Here is a 13,063-nt window from a genome sequence, read left to right as displayed (position 1 = left end):
CACCTTGGGCCAAGGGTAGGAGGAGAGAGAACAGGGCATCAGGGGTTTGCCCCACCTCCTGGGAACAGTTTCCTGTAATCAGGTTCCCTTACTGAGAGTTTCAGGCGCCTGCCGGCCAGTTTCTACTGCCAAGAAACTGAGTGGGGGATGGGATGTGAGAAAGCTGAGAAAAGGAAAAAATGAAAAGTAGGGTCTCTGCATTCTGAGTGTTAGAGTACCCACTCCTCATCCAGAACTAGACAGCCTTTCTTAGTGCTCTCTCTGTCCACATTAACACTCGTCTCTGGGTTTTAGGATACCTTGAGTTCAGGGTGGGGAATCTCCGAGGGGGGAAAATCAATCTCAGAGGGGGGTAAAGTCAATCAATTCAGCAGTACTGTGAATTGTGGCCCTCTTCCCCGATCCACCTGCCACGGTTTACTTTTCAGAATGCTGAAAAGGCTGCTCTATGTATATGTTCAAGGTTCACAGCTGCATTCGTCAGAAGAGACAGGTTAGAGCACACTTCCTCCGTACACAAAACTGAGACCTGCTCATGTTGGCAAACTGCCTCGAACCTACTTTCCAAAGGCATAAGGGATGCTGCAAATGAAGGAGGTTTTCTCCCTGTCGTTTTAGACTGATCTGTAGGCCCATCACCAGTCACCTGCACGGACCATCCAGCCTTATCTTCTCTGCAGTTTGGGATGATGTAGGTTTTTCTGACTACCCAGACTTCACAGAACCCAGAGGTGAGGAGAAGGGATATCACTTTAAGCCGTTCTGGATTTGCCTTCTTCTGGGATTCTCTCTTTAACATCTAAGAGCTGACTTGAAATTCCAGAAGGCCATCCAAGATGTTCCAGGTGATACAAGCCCAAATACGTGTATGCTTCTTTGCTCACATGACATCTTTTATCCAGGACACTAAAGCCCACACACCGTACCCCTCACCGTAATCCCTGCCTGTCGGCAGCTGCCTCGGAGCCCAGACAGGACATTTCCTGACAATGGTGCCGATGCCTCAAGTCTGCATACCCACTGTTACGTCTAAAAGACTCACAAACTTTGCTCTAAAGCGTCCCCAGATGTGTGCAGTCCGCATTTCCAACAGCTCAAGCAACTGAGGGACAGTAAAGCACATCCGTGTCGCACCAGGCTGACTGCACCAGATCATCTGAGCCCCCAGCAGGTCGCAGCCCTCAAAGCCGGCCGCGCCAACAGAGCGCAAACATCAGCAAAACGGCAGTCAGACGGGAGGAGGGGTGAGAGGAGAGAGAGGAGAGAGGTCAAGAACAACTGTCAAGTTTAGACCTGAAAAAGAAGGCGAAGTCTATCATTTTCCAAAATGGGGAAAGATGCAAGGAGAAGAGGCCCAACAAGACAGGAAACAGAAAGAGTATAGCCCGGACTTGTTAGCCAGGTGGCTGTCAGACATCCAGTGGAGCGCCCAGCAGGCAGCTAGACGCGGGAAGTTCAGGGAAGAGGCCCCGCCGGGAACAAAGGTGGGGGCTGTCAGTGGAGGCAGGATATTTAAAGCCTGGAGTCCCGCTGAGATCTCCTCCTGGGTGGCCATGGACAGAGCAGCACCTGGGGGGACTCTACTATCTGGAGGGCACCCAGCGGGGAAAACTGCAAAGGAGGGAGAATGTGGTGACCTTGAAGTCAAGGTCAGAAAGGCTCCCAAGGAGCAGGGGAGAGGCTGCTGAGACAAGGGCTGAGAAACGCCCCTTGGACCGGGGAACCGGCAGTCACTTGAGAAACCAGCGGTGCAGAAATTGCACGACGCTCATCAGAGCTGCGACTACCTGCAGTCACTCTGCTCCAATCTGGTTTTGCCTGATCTAAGGCAAGCAAGTTCCAAGCAAGGCGGAGGCCAAGGAAGTCTTGCCCTTCACTGGAATTCCAGGAAGGACCCCCACGGTGGCTCAAATATGTGGAACAAAGCACCATGGAAGCCAAGGAGGAAGGTCCCTCTTTATCCGAAAAGCAAAGGATACACTGGCCCAGCACTGCCCAGGGGGCCAATCTGGCCGGGCCCCGCCTCGCACACACCCAATGACGGGAGGCCGAAGGCAGCTATCTTCGGATCCCTTCTCCCGTCCGTATTCTCGGGGCCTCTCCAGTTCACCGGCGGTTGCCACAGCTGGTGGGCCCTTGCTGTGCCCCAGCCCCAGTTTCTTCAGCGGGTCTGTGGGGGGGAGGCCTGAGAACTCGTGTTTCTAGCAAACGCCCAGACAATGATCATGTCCCCCCGGGGAACCATGCTTTGAGAAACACTGGTTTAGTGTGATTCTCGTAGCTCTCCTTGGTCATTTTTGTTCCCCTACTTAGAAATCATAATGTAAGCTGACAGACAATGACTTTTCAAAATCCTTCTGAAGTTTGAAAAGATAACTGAAAGTAACATTTCCACATTTCCTAAAAATGGCAGCTATGTCGGTGTCAGGCTCAAGCGAAGGGAATCTGGCCCAGTTACAACGAAGTCACGTGTGTCCCACGTGCCCCGGGGCAAACCACAAGCAGCCCTGACCACTCGCTGGACCTCTCTTTTTTTTTTTTTTTTTTTCAACGTTTATTTATTTTTGGGACAGAGAGAGACAGAGCATGAACGGGGGAGGGGCAGAGAGAGAGGGAGACACAGAATCGGAAACGGGCTCCAGGCTCTGAGCCATCAGCCCAGAGCCCGACGCGGGGCTCGAACTCACGGACCGCGAGATCGTGACCTGGCTGAAGTCGGACGCTTAACCGACTGCGCCACCCAGGCGCCCCTGGACCTCTTTCTGAATTAAACGTCACAACAGCCACTCCTCAAGTACTCGCTCTGGGCCACTCCTGGGACAAAAACGGTCCACGTACATCATCTCTTAATTTGTAACAACCCCGTGAGGAGGAACCACAGTGCCCATTCTGCAGATGAGAAAACCCAGAAGTAACTGCCCACAGTTATACGGATAAGAAGAGGGGATGCTGGAAATCAGACCCAAGTCTGCAAGGCCAGCGATCTTGGCGGGCGTACACACCTGTCCCCCGGGCTCCACCAGGATGCCTTGAGGCACGCCGGCCCAAGGGCTTGTGTGCTCCCGGCGAAGACCTGGCCTCAACACGGTGCGGTGTCTGCGCACGCAAGTGAAGGGACCTGCGGAGGCCTCAGGCTCACCCTCCCACTCGGTGTCCTGTTTCCTGTTGTTCAAGGTGGACTTGTCCCAGGAAAGAGACGACAATAACAGTAAACGCTCTCCAGCACCTACGACATTCGATACCGTTCTGAGCCCCTGAGGTACATTCACACATTTCGTCCTCACCCCTCCGAGGCTGGTCCGGTTATTCTCCCAATTTCAGAGAGGACGAAAATGAGGCTCAGGAGGTTAAGGGACTTGCCCACACAGCCAAACAGTGGCCGAGCCGGGATACGGACTCTGACAGTCTGCCTCCAAAGTCTATGGTCTTACAGCACTACGCGATGGCGCTTCTCTCCGGTAATAAAAACATTCCAAAGAGAAGGGGAGGAGGAACCGGAGTTTCCTACACCTGGCACCGTCTGGCATCACGGGCCTCGGCAGTCGGCGCCGGCTCTGGGCTCTCTAAAGCGTGTGGGTGGAGAGCCGGACCAGGCTGAGCTTTGAAGGCCGCGACAAAGCGTGTGGGTGGACATCTGTGGCAGCCGCCAGCTGCTGTACCCCCACGACAGCAGGTACCCGGCCCTGGATCCCTGTGAGGCCTGGCCAGCCCGGGGAGGGAGGGCCGGAGACACAAAGCACGAGCAAACAGGACACGGGCAGGATTGTATGACCCTTGCCGGTACAATTACATCCTTTATTATTGATGGTTGAAGCCAGACGGGCCTCGTCCCTGCGGTATTGGGTTGCCACATAATTAGTGGACCTAGTCACTCCAGTTCACAGAAATCCTTTAGGTTCAAGAACATAATCCATGTCCACCTTTAAAAAAAAAAAAAAAAAAAAGTACGACAAAGAAAACAAAGAAATTCAAACATGATGTGAGTGACAGTAAGAGTCATGGGAAAATCTCCCTAGGATAATGGTTACTTTTTTCAAAGTGTGGATCTCTTTAAAAATTCTTAAACAGCTTGGCCATTTCGTTTCTAAGAAATTTATGGCAGAGCTTTGCATACAGACCCCTCAAATTTTAATTGTGTGCTATTGTAATAAGCCTACGCAAGGAGCGCTTCAGAATCCAAATGTAACAACCCATAAAAATGAATTCCAACACCGAAGTACTTCGCGAGCCTCCTGGGTCCAGACGACCGCTCTGGGGAACGTCAGACGACATTCAGAACAGACTTAGTTTGCCGAGGCTTTCACAAAATGAAATAGGCGCGCATCCACCGCGTGGCTGGGGCCCAAGCCCCGGGATGTGCTCCCCGCCTGGCCCCACGCGCCGCACCGCTGTACCTAACACGTTTAATACTCAAAGGGGCCGTCCTCTGCAACTGCGCAAGCGCCACGCCGGGCCAGCCCCACTTCCCCTCCTCTGGACCAGTCCAGGAGCCACATTCTTGCCAGGGTGACGCCACCACGGCTCACACGAGTAAAACCCTCCAGGGACATCACCTCACGCGGGCCCCACAGACAGCCCCTCTCACTGCTCCCTGGGCCCGGGCTGCCACTGCCCCTTAGCACAGGCCGCCCCCACCGCCTGCGGCCCCTTCCCTGCCGAGGCAGAGGAGCAGCGAGGGCCCTGGGGCTGGGTCCCGGCCCTGCCCAAGTCACTGAGCCTGTCTGAGTGCTCCTTCCGTGAAATGAGGACGGTAATAGTACCTTCTTGAGAAGACTGTCACGAGTTTTAAATGAACCAGACCCCAAGTGCTGACTCATCTGAAACCAGCACACAACAATCGCTCATGATCCCTGTTGTTAATAACTCCGTCACACCTTTGACCTCAACCTCGTGTGCAGCCTTGCCCAGCAGGCCGTGCCCCTGCCCCCACACACACCCGTCCTGCTCCTTTCCATACCCGCCCTGGAGTCCTCTCCTCACCAGAGGGGTGCTCTCCAGCACGGTGCTGTGTGAGCTCTGTAAGCCCAGGGCCACGCACGAGGCCCGGCACTCACTAGGTCCTCCAAAGTATTTAGCAGGGGCGCCTGGGGGGGTCTGTCGGTTAAGCGTCTGACTTCGGCTCAGGTCATGAACTCATGGTTCGTGGGTTCGAGCCCCTTGTCAGGCTCTGTGCTGACAGCTCAGAGCCTGGAGCCTGCTTCGGATTCTATGTCTCCCTCTCTCTCTGCCCCCACCCTGCGCACTCAGTCTCTCTCTCTCTCTCTCTCAAAAATAAATAAAGGTTTAGAGAAAAAAAGTATTTACTAAGCAACTGCCAATGGATACAAAACCGAGGCTGGAGGGGTCGGCCTGCCGGGGGCAGTGTCACAGCACTGGCAAACGGCAAAAGTAAGGGTGGCTGGGACTCAGAGCCCTGGAGCAGACGCGGGCTGTCACAGTCAGAACTTCCAAGGCCACAGAGGTCCCTGGCCCCGCTGAGTCTGGGCACGAACCTTCTTTGCAGAGACAAGCACACGTCTCCAGCCGCTGGCATCGCCCCCTGCTCGGGGACGGAGGCAGCCTGGCGGTGATGAGACGCCACAGGCCTGGCCTGGCCCCTGAACCCTGCGCCCTCCCCACCTCAGACCAGTAGGCAGCCTGTGAGCCAGCAAGGGGAAGGGGATCATCCTACAGCCTGGGTGAACAATGGCCCTCGCATTCCTGGCCAAATCAGCACCGGAAGGATTGAGCTCCAAGAAACCCATGGGATCAGAGGGCAAGAACGCTTTAATATCAAACATCATTAACACACCTCTGACAACAAACACATTTACAACTCTTGCTGGAAAAACTGATCAAATTGGGTTATAAAGATCTAGAGCCCCGCTATCTCTTTCCTATACGCATGCTGTGAGCTACAGGAAATGAAAAAGGTTAAAGGCATCAACATTCTGAAGACAGACTTACATTTTAGGAACTTGGCATGCAGATTAACACAGTTTTCCAATTTCAAAGCCTCAATAAAGGCCATTTTTACAAGGTTCATAAATATATGCTAATAACATGTTTCTGCGTTTTTGTATCTTGTATACCTTTTGTATTTTCTTTGAATCTTTCTGAGCATTCTCTCGGAGTGGTACTTTTCCAAATAACTTCCATCCCAAGTCATTCTGTCTGTCAAGTCTTGCATTCTGTTTTCTAGCAAGCAAATTCCTACAGGAAGAAAATAAGAGGGTTAGGAAACTTCTGGGCATTTACAAAAATACCAGGACAACGAGTCACTCTTGAATGAACACAAGTAGACTTTCCTTTGAGACAACAATGTGATGAACCACAAGCTTTAATTCTTCAGATGTGATTTTTCACGTAAGACACAGAATTACGCAGCAAGGAAAAAGCCCTTAAGCCACAAATAAGTTTTTTGTTGTTCCACTGTTACAGGTACAAATTCTATAACTTAAAGTAAGGAAACACCTCATACTATAACAAAGTCTATAACAAAAGTGACCTTTAAAGTCAGACGGTACTGAATTGAAACTTGGCTTCAACACTCACTAGCTGTGTAACTCTGACCAGTACATTAACCTTTCTAAGCTTGTTTCCTTATGTTTAACAAGGGTCTTTGTGGGAATTAGAATTACAGGTACACAATCAGTGCTTAAGAAATAAGAGCTGCTAGGGGCGTCCAGGGGGGCTCAGTCAGCTCAGTGTCCGACTCTGGATTTTGGCTCAGGCCACGATCTCACGGTTCGTGAGACAGAGCCCCATGTTGGGCTCTGTGCTAACAGCGTGGAGCCTGCTTGGGATTCTCTCTTCCTTTCTCTGACCCTCTCCTGCTCATGCCCCTTACTCTCTCTGTCTCTCAAAATAAATAACCTTTAAAAAAATAAAAAAGAAATTATAGTAAGTCAGAGCTGCTTTAATAATTAACCTCTAGCTCAGTTTAAATTACCTATGGGGGGCGCCTGGTTGGCTCAGTTGGTGGAGCACACACCTCTCAATCTTGGGGTTGTGAGTTTGAGCCCCACCTTGCGCACGGAGCCTACTTAAAATTAATTATCTATAAGGTAAATTTATATTGCCTATTTATAGTCTCCACATATAATGAAAAGAAAGCCACTCAAGAGAGAGTCCAAGGTCTTCCATCCCGACAACATGTAAACAGGTCCCAAATAACACAAATAAATCCCAAACGGTAGTACAAAATAAACTACGTTCTGGAAGGCCCATTCATTCAAAACCAATGGTTTCCAGGGCTCACTGGAAAGTAGAAGATGAACCCGCAGCAGCTCGTGTGCTAGAAAGTAAGAAAATGCTGAAAGAAATATAGGGGGACACATGTGAAGGGAACGGCTGCCAGCTTGAAACAAGGGCTCCCACTGGCTACATCTGGAGCAATCTAACCATCAAGATAAATGATGAGAGCAAGGGACTATCGTCGCTTGAATGAAACAAAAATCCAAGCACCCACATGGATACAAACAAGAGGAGGAGGAGGGAAGAATGTCGCTGAACAAGCCCAGGAAGACTGATGGAGGCAGGAGAGGAGGGATGGGGGGGAACCTGGTAGCTGACAGCTGCAGGAGAAAGAGGGTTTCCACAGGGCTTGAGAGTATCTCCCACAGATTACGTGTTAATTACAAAGGCAACCCTCCTCGGCAAGTGCTCGAAGCCGCATTCCCAATGTCAGAGGAGACAGCACAGGCCCGCGGCTCCGATGTGCCCAGAACAGCACACCATATGGATGGAGGGAGGCAGACAGACAGACAATCAATCAGAGAAGATCCCTGAAACAACCAACAAAACGTGAATGCGCACCGCGGACTAAGAAACAGCACAGGGTTGCTGTTGCATTTCCCGACCTTACAACTGCACGGTCGGTGGTTATGTGAGAGAATGCTCTTGTTCTTAGGGGACATACGGAAATATTGAGGGGGAGACAGGCATGATATCTCCAGCTCATTCTCTCAATGCTTCGAAGAAATACTTACTTGCTTATATGGCACATATCCCACACTCACAGCACAGATAAAACGAAGTGAAACACAGAGTGTATCGAAGTAAAGAATGCACGGAAGTTCCCTGTGTTTTTCTTGAAACTTTTCAATACATTCGAAATCAGATCAAAATAGAGTCCTGGGGCGCCTGGGTGGCTCATCAGGTGAGCGTCCAGCTTCGGCTCAGGTCATGATCCCGCAGTTCGTGGGAGTCCCATGTCAGGCTCCCTGCGGTCAGCGTGGAGTCTCCCTCTCTCTCTGCCCCTCCCCTACTTGTGCACACGCACTCGCTCTCAAAAATAAATAAAGCATTAAAAAAATAAAGTTATGAACACTTTCAGAAAAGGAAACAAATGGTCTCACTGTCTTCTCTTCTGTTGTGGTTACAATAGCATCCATTTCAGAAACCGTTTCATAGCCCAAGGCAATTCTATACATACCTTTATAAGAAAGAAACTTTGGTTAAAAAAAAAGAAAAAGAAAGAAAGAAACTCTGGGCTATCCCCAGGCCCAGCCTGTGTACCATCTAAGACAGCCACTGGTGAAACACACACGGTTCAAACCGAGCTAAAACGTCAGGCACCCAGAAGGATACTAAGAGTTTGGGCATCCAGAATTCGGTTCACTAACAGCTGACATTTTGCTAAAGAGGAGTTGCCTCTGGAGAAGGGGACTGGGCACAAGGGACTAACGGTGAGGAACCCCAATGCACCTGGAAGGGGAGGGGACAGGAGTGAGGGCTACACCTCCTGATGAACCTCAACCCTATTGTGGAGGGACGCGTGTCAGTGAGGGTCTAGAGGGACAAGGAACGGAATAGAGAACCCCACAGAAGCAACTGGGCATCTGTGCTCCGGGAGGCGGAATGTAAATGTGGTCCTGGTCACAGAGACGGGGCCAGCAGGGGCAAGAGGAACAGAAACATTGGTTTTTCCGTCCACTGGACAACGATGTAAATCTGTACAAATGTAGTGCAGATGAAACTTACCAAAATCATGATTCATGACAGACCATGACTTATCAAAGGCATCTTTGGCTGTATTATTTTTTGTGGATGACAGGTTGAGGACCTCGGAACGGACAGGAATCCCTCCCTAGCTTCAGCTGTGTGTGTCACTGGCACAGGTAACAGGTGCCTCCTGCTCCCCTTTCAGGTCGGTGGGTCGTCATCGGAAGGCTGGCATGGATCTGGCTGTTGGGCCCAGGAGGCCAGATGGAACCGAGGACCTGCCTCCTCCCATCGTGTGACCCAACCCCACTCCCGGGCAGGTGCAGTGAGAGAACTCAGATGGGGCAGGGAGAGCCCAGTAGCCCTGACGGTTCCCTTTAACCCTGTGCGGTCCTCCTAACCCAGAGGCGCCCTTGGGAAGACACGGCCGTGGATCCCTCGGGCTGTCCCTTCACGAGCCCTGTGCCATAGCGAGTTAGCAGAAGCCCTGGCCCTCAGACAGCCTAAGCGCTCTCATGTAGTGGAGTAGACAGTGGCCAGGGCCAGTATCTGTGACACCTCACCAGGGGGCAGAACACAGGGACTGCTTGATTCAGGCTTCCTCAAATCCACCTGTCCCACCACCATCTTCGGGAAGCACTCCCGTCCGTCCGTCCTGGTTCTGCAGAACCTCTGGACTCACCCTGCAAAGCCGACCCAGACCGGCTGCCGCCCGTCCAACCCCCGGGCCTGGGCTCCCACGGAAGCTATTTCCACAGCACCCACCCTGCTGCTCTGTGCCTGTCGGGTGCACACCCTCTCTCCACACACCTGTCTCTAGGGGTGCGGGCTGCGGGGGGGGCAGGGCAGAGTCACCTCTGCATCCCCAGAATTCTATCCAGCACGCAGGAGGCGCTCTATACAAACGGGGCAGCCGCATGTGCAGGGGAGGCAGGTGCAGAGCTATGAGGAGGCAGAATGGGACCTCAGCCCATCACCCTCCAACCTGGGGCCCGTGGAGTGAACCACCTCCGAGGGCGGCAGTGATGCCTGAGTGCAAGCTTCCACACACGCTCCAGGTGAAGGGCAAGTCCAGACAAATCAAGGCCCAGGACTAAGAACTAAACAGAGATAAGCTCTGAGCAGGGTTAAGAGAATGCCCTGAAAGAAGGGGCCGTGGAAGATGGGGGGGCGGGGGGGGGGCGGGGCGGTGAGGGGTTGCTGGGAGAGGAGGGCGGAGGGGCGGAACAGAACACCACAATCTGCTCCCAGGCCAGAGCCCTCCTGGGGGGCAGCCAGCAGCTGTGCACGAAGGCTGAGGGCAGCGCCCGGAGCACTGTTCCAAGCCGGACGCAGAACCAGTCATGGAGACTCCCTTTGTTTTGCATCCCCAGTAGAGGGCCCTTTGCCCCAGGGCTAGAATCCTTTGCGGAGGAAGAAGCATTCACTCTACTGGCAGCATCAAGGACCTCAGCTGTCGACCTCGATCCAGTCTCTGAAGGGCAGAAACAACACCAAAATGGGCCAGAGTCTCACCTGAGCCGGAAGGGAATCAAATCAGCAAGGGCCAATAAACAACCAGTGGGTCCTCAATCCGCAGGGCACAATGACACGGTCTAACCAAAGCTGTCGGCATCGGGGTTCCCTGAGAGCCACCCGGGCTCCGGATGCTGAAGCCTGCCCCACCCACCCGCACCTCTCACCCACAGGCACCCACGTGGGGGCGGGCACGGCTTTCTTCCTGACTAGCCCCCTTCCTCCAGGATGCCCGCTCACATCCTGCAGCCAGTGGGAGGAGTAATGGCTGAAGGGGAAGCACTGAGGACTTGTCCACAAACGAGGGGAACCTCATTTCTAAGAGGCTGACGAGGGCCTTACAATCCTTCCTGAGCCTCGTCCCAGGAGCACCCCCGCAGGCAGGCGGCCAGAGCGGAGATCTCTCATTCACGCACTGAATTTTTCTGAGGGCCGCACCACAGGAGGCAGTCTTACTTGCTCGGAAACCCTCAGTCTCTCCCCAGGTTAGCTCCAAAGCTCTCACCTGATTTGGCAAGGGTCTGGCCCCTCTTCCCAGTCCTCCTCCTTGGGTCATTCGGGGCCACGCACACATCCGGGCGGGCACACAGCCTGTCACCCCACCCCCACCCCCACCCCCCAGTGTGCTTGCCCCACCCTTTCTTCAGGTGTCCCTGGAGCACAGGACCAAGATCCATCAAGCCCTGGGCCCCTGCAGAACTCCCGCTGCATCTACCGTGATGCTCCAGAAATCTCTCCGCCACACAGTGGGCACAGATGGATGGCACCAGCCCTGTCCCCCAAATCCCTTCAATGGCTTCCACCTGTTTGTGGCACCATGGCGCATGTCGTTCCCCCAACCCTCAAAGTGCTCCTGAAAGAGGAGATGTGAGGGCCTGCCCCCCAGGCGCGTTTCAAGGGTCAAACAAGGCGAGGACCTCACAGGCCTGGCCTACTGTATCACACACACTCGGTTCACGTTCACGACAACAGCAGCTGTTGTCACCATCATCACCACGTGGCGTTTCTCCATTAGGGGACTGACAGCACTGTCCTCCAGCTCAATCTCCTTCAGCCGAGCTAACGCTCTGCACCCTAAAGGCATTAGAGAGGGGGGCAGATGAGCTGAGAGAGAGGTTTACAGGAATGGTGGGCTGAGGGAAGGTGACCCAGCAGGGGCTGGCCGCACCAGGGATCTGTTGATAACGCCTATCCCATCCGGGCACATTTTCCAACAATGCTGAAGAGGCCTCCGGAAACACACTTTGGGGCTGTCCGTGACTAAGCCACGCCCAACTACAAGGGAAAAGAATAATCCTAAGAGCCTGCAGGAAGCAAAAGAAAAGACCCTTGGGCAGGAAAAGGGAGCCAGGGTTTGAGTGGGGCATCTACCCCTGGCTGGAACAATCATTCTTTTCATTTCAATAGGTTAACAACTCAGAGGAAGAGACATTGGACGCCCAGGACAAAGTAATGCTAAAAACAACGGCGTGTCAATTTCTGCCTGCCAGCTCTCCTGCCTGCTGCGGAGTGCCACCCACAAGTGAGGGGCATCATCAGTAGCAGGGGCAAGATCAGGCACGGACACAGGTAACTGGGACGAAATGGACTATCAGGACTGCTCATCACCAAGACCAGTCGGGCACGGCTTTGGCAGACTCTGACCGGCGCTCCCTTTCCTCCGACTCCCCCACACTATAAGCCACAGGACCCTTCCTTCGCCAGGCTTGTCCAGTGCCTTATCACGTGGCTTATAGAGCTTATACTTCCCACAAGCAGGAAGTAGAGGGGGCTGACATGTGACAAGCGGCAAAGCGGGGCGAGTGGGGAAACATACAACCTGGAGACCTGAACGCCCCACGCCTCCTGACAGAGGGGTCAGGCCCTCACCGCCCAGGACGGGCCACCAGCCACGCACGCTGCTGAACACATGACAAATGTGCGTGTCATTGCGCTGAAATACGCCAGCTGGGACAGAGTATTTATTCTTCAAAGTGTCAAAAAAGACCGAAAACTACCCAGGGGTTCATGACGTGTCCATATACATCAGTAAGAAGGGTCAGGGGATAGCCTGGCCGGCTCCGTTGGTAGAGCATGTGATTCCCGATCTTGGGGTCATGAGTTCGAGCCCACACTGGGTGTAGAGATTACTTAAATAAATCAAACCTTTTTTTAAAAAAAGGGGGTCAGGGCCATTTTTTTGAAGGACCAACAACTATTCGTCGTTAAAGGCAAAAAGCGAAGCGCGTAACAGCGTAAAGCACGCCGCACAGTAGGTGCACCTGCGTTGCTCGTACCAGCACAGACTACCTCTGGGAGAAGACGGAAATGGGCATTCTGTGCTCCTGCAACAGCTTACCCGGTGGCACGGTGCAGAAACAAAACTCTTCACCACACACCCTATTGCACTTTCTGGATTTTGTACCATGGAAGCGTATCGCCTATTGGGGAAAGTCAACAGGGGCGCCTGGGTGGCTCAGACGGTTAAGCATCCAACTCATCAGGTTTCGGCTCAGGTCGCGATCTCACAGTTTGTGAGTCTGAGCCCCATGTTGGGCTCTGCACTGACGGTGTGGAGCCTGCTTGGAGTTCTCTCTCTCTCCCTGTCTCTGCCCCTCCCCTGCTCACACACACTCCCTCTCTC

The 13,063-nt window shown here is 53.2% G+C and overlaps 1 protein-coding gene across 7 annotated transcripts in view; it reads right to left on the bottom strand.

The window, feature by feature from the left end:
• TBC1D14 (TBC1 domain family member 14) overlaps positions 1–13,063 on the bottom strand; it is a 111,888-nt gene that overhangs the window by 55,784 nt on the left and 43,041 nt on the right. For all 7 annotated transcript variants that reach the window (XM_045474638.1, XM_045474639.1, XM_045474637.1 and 4 more), the window contains one exon: positions 6,072–6,192. In XM_045474638.1, the coding sequence (XP_045330594.1) occupies positions 6,072–6,192 (121 nt within the window). The remainder of the gene's footprint in view (positions 1–6,071; positions 6,193–13,063) is intronic.

The sequence above is a fragment of the Leopardus geoffroyi genome, chromosome B1 (genome assembly GCF_018350155.1).
Source record: "Leopardus geoffroyi isolate Oge1 chromosome B1, O.geoffroyi_Oge1_pat1.0, whole genome shotgun sequence".
Taxonomy (NCBI): Eukaryota; Metazoa; Chordata; class Mammalia; order Carnivora; family Felidae; genus Leopardus; species Leopardus geoffroyi.
Note: the sequence above shows the minus strand (reverse complement) of the source record. Positions and strands in the feature narration are given on the sequence as shown.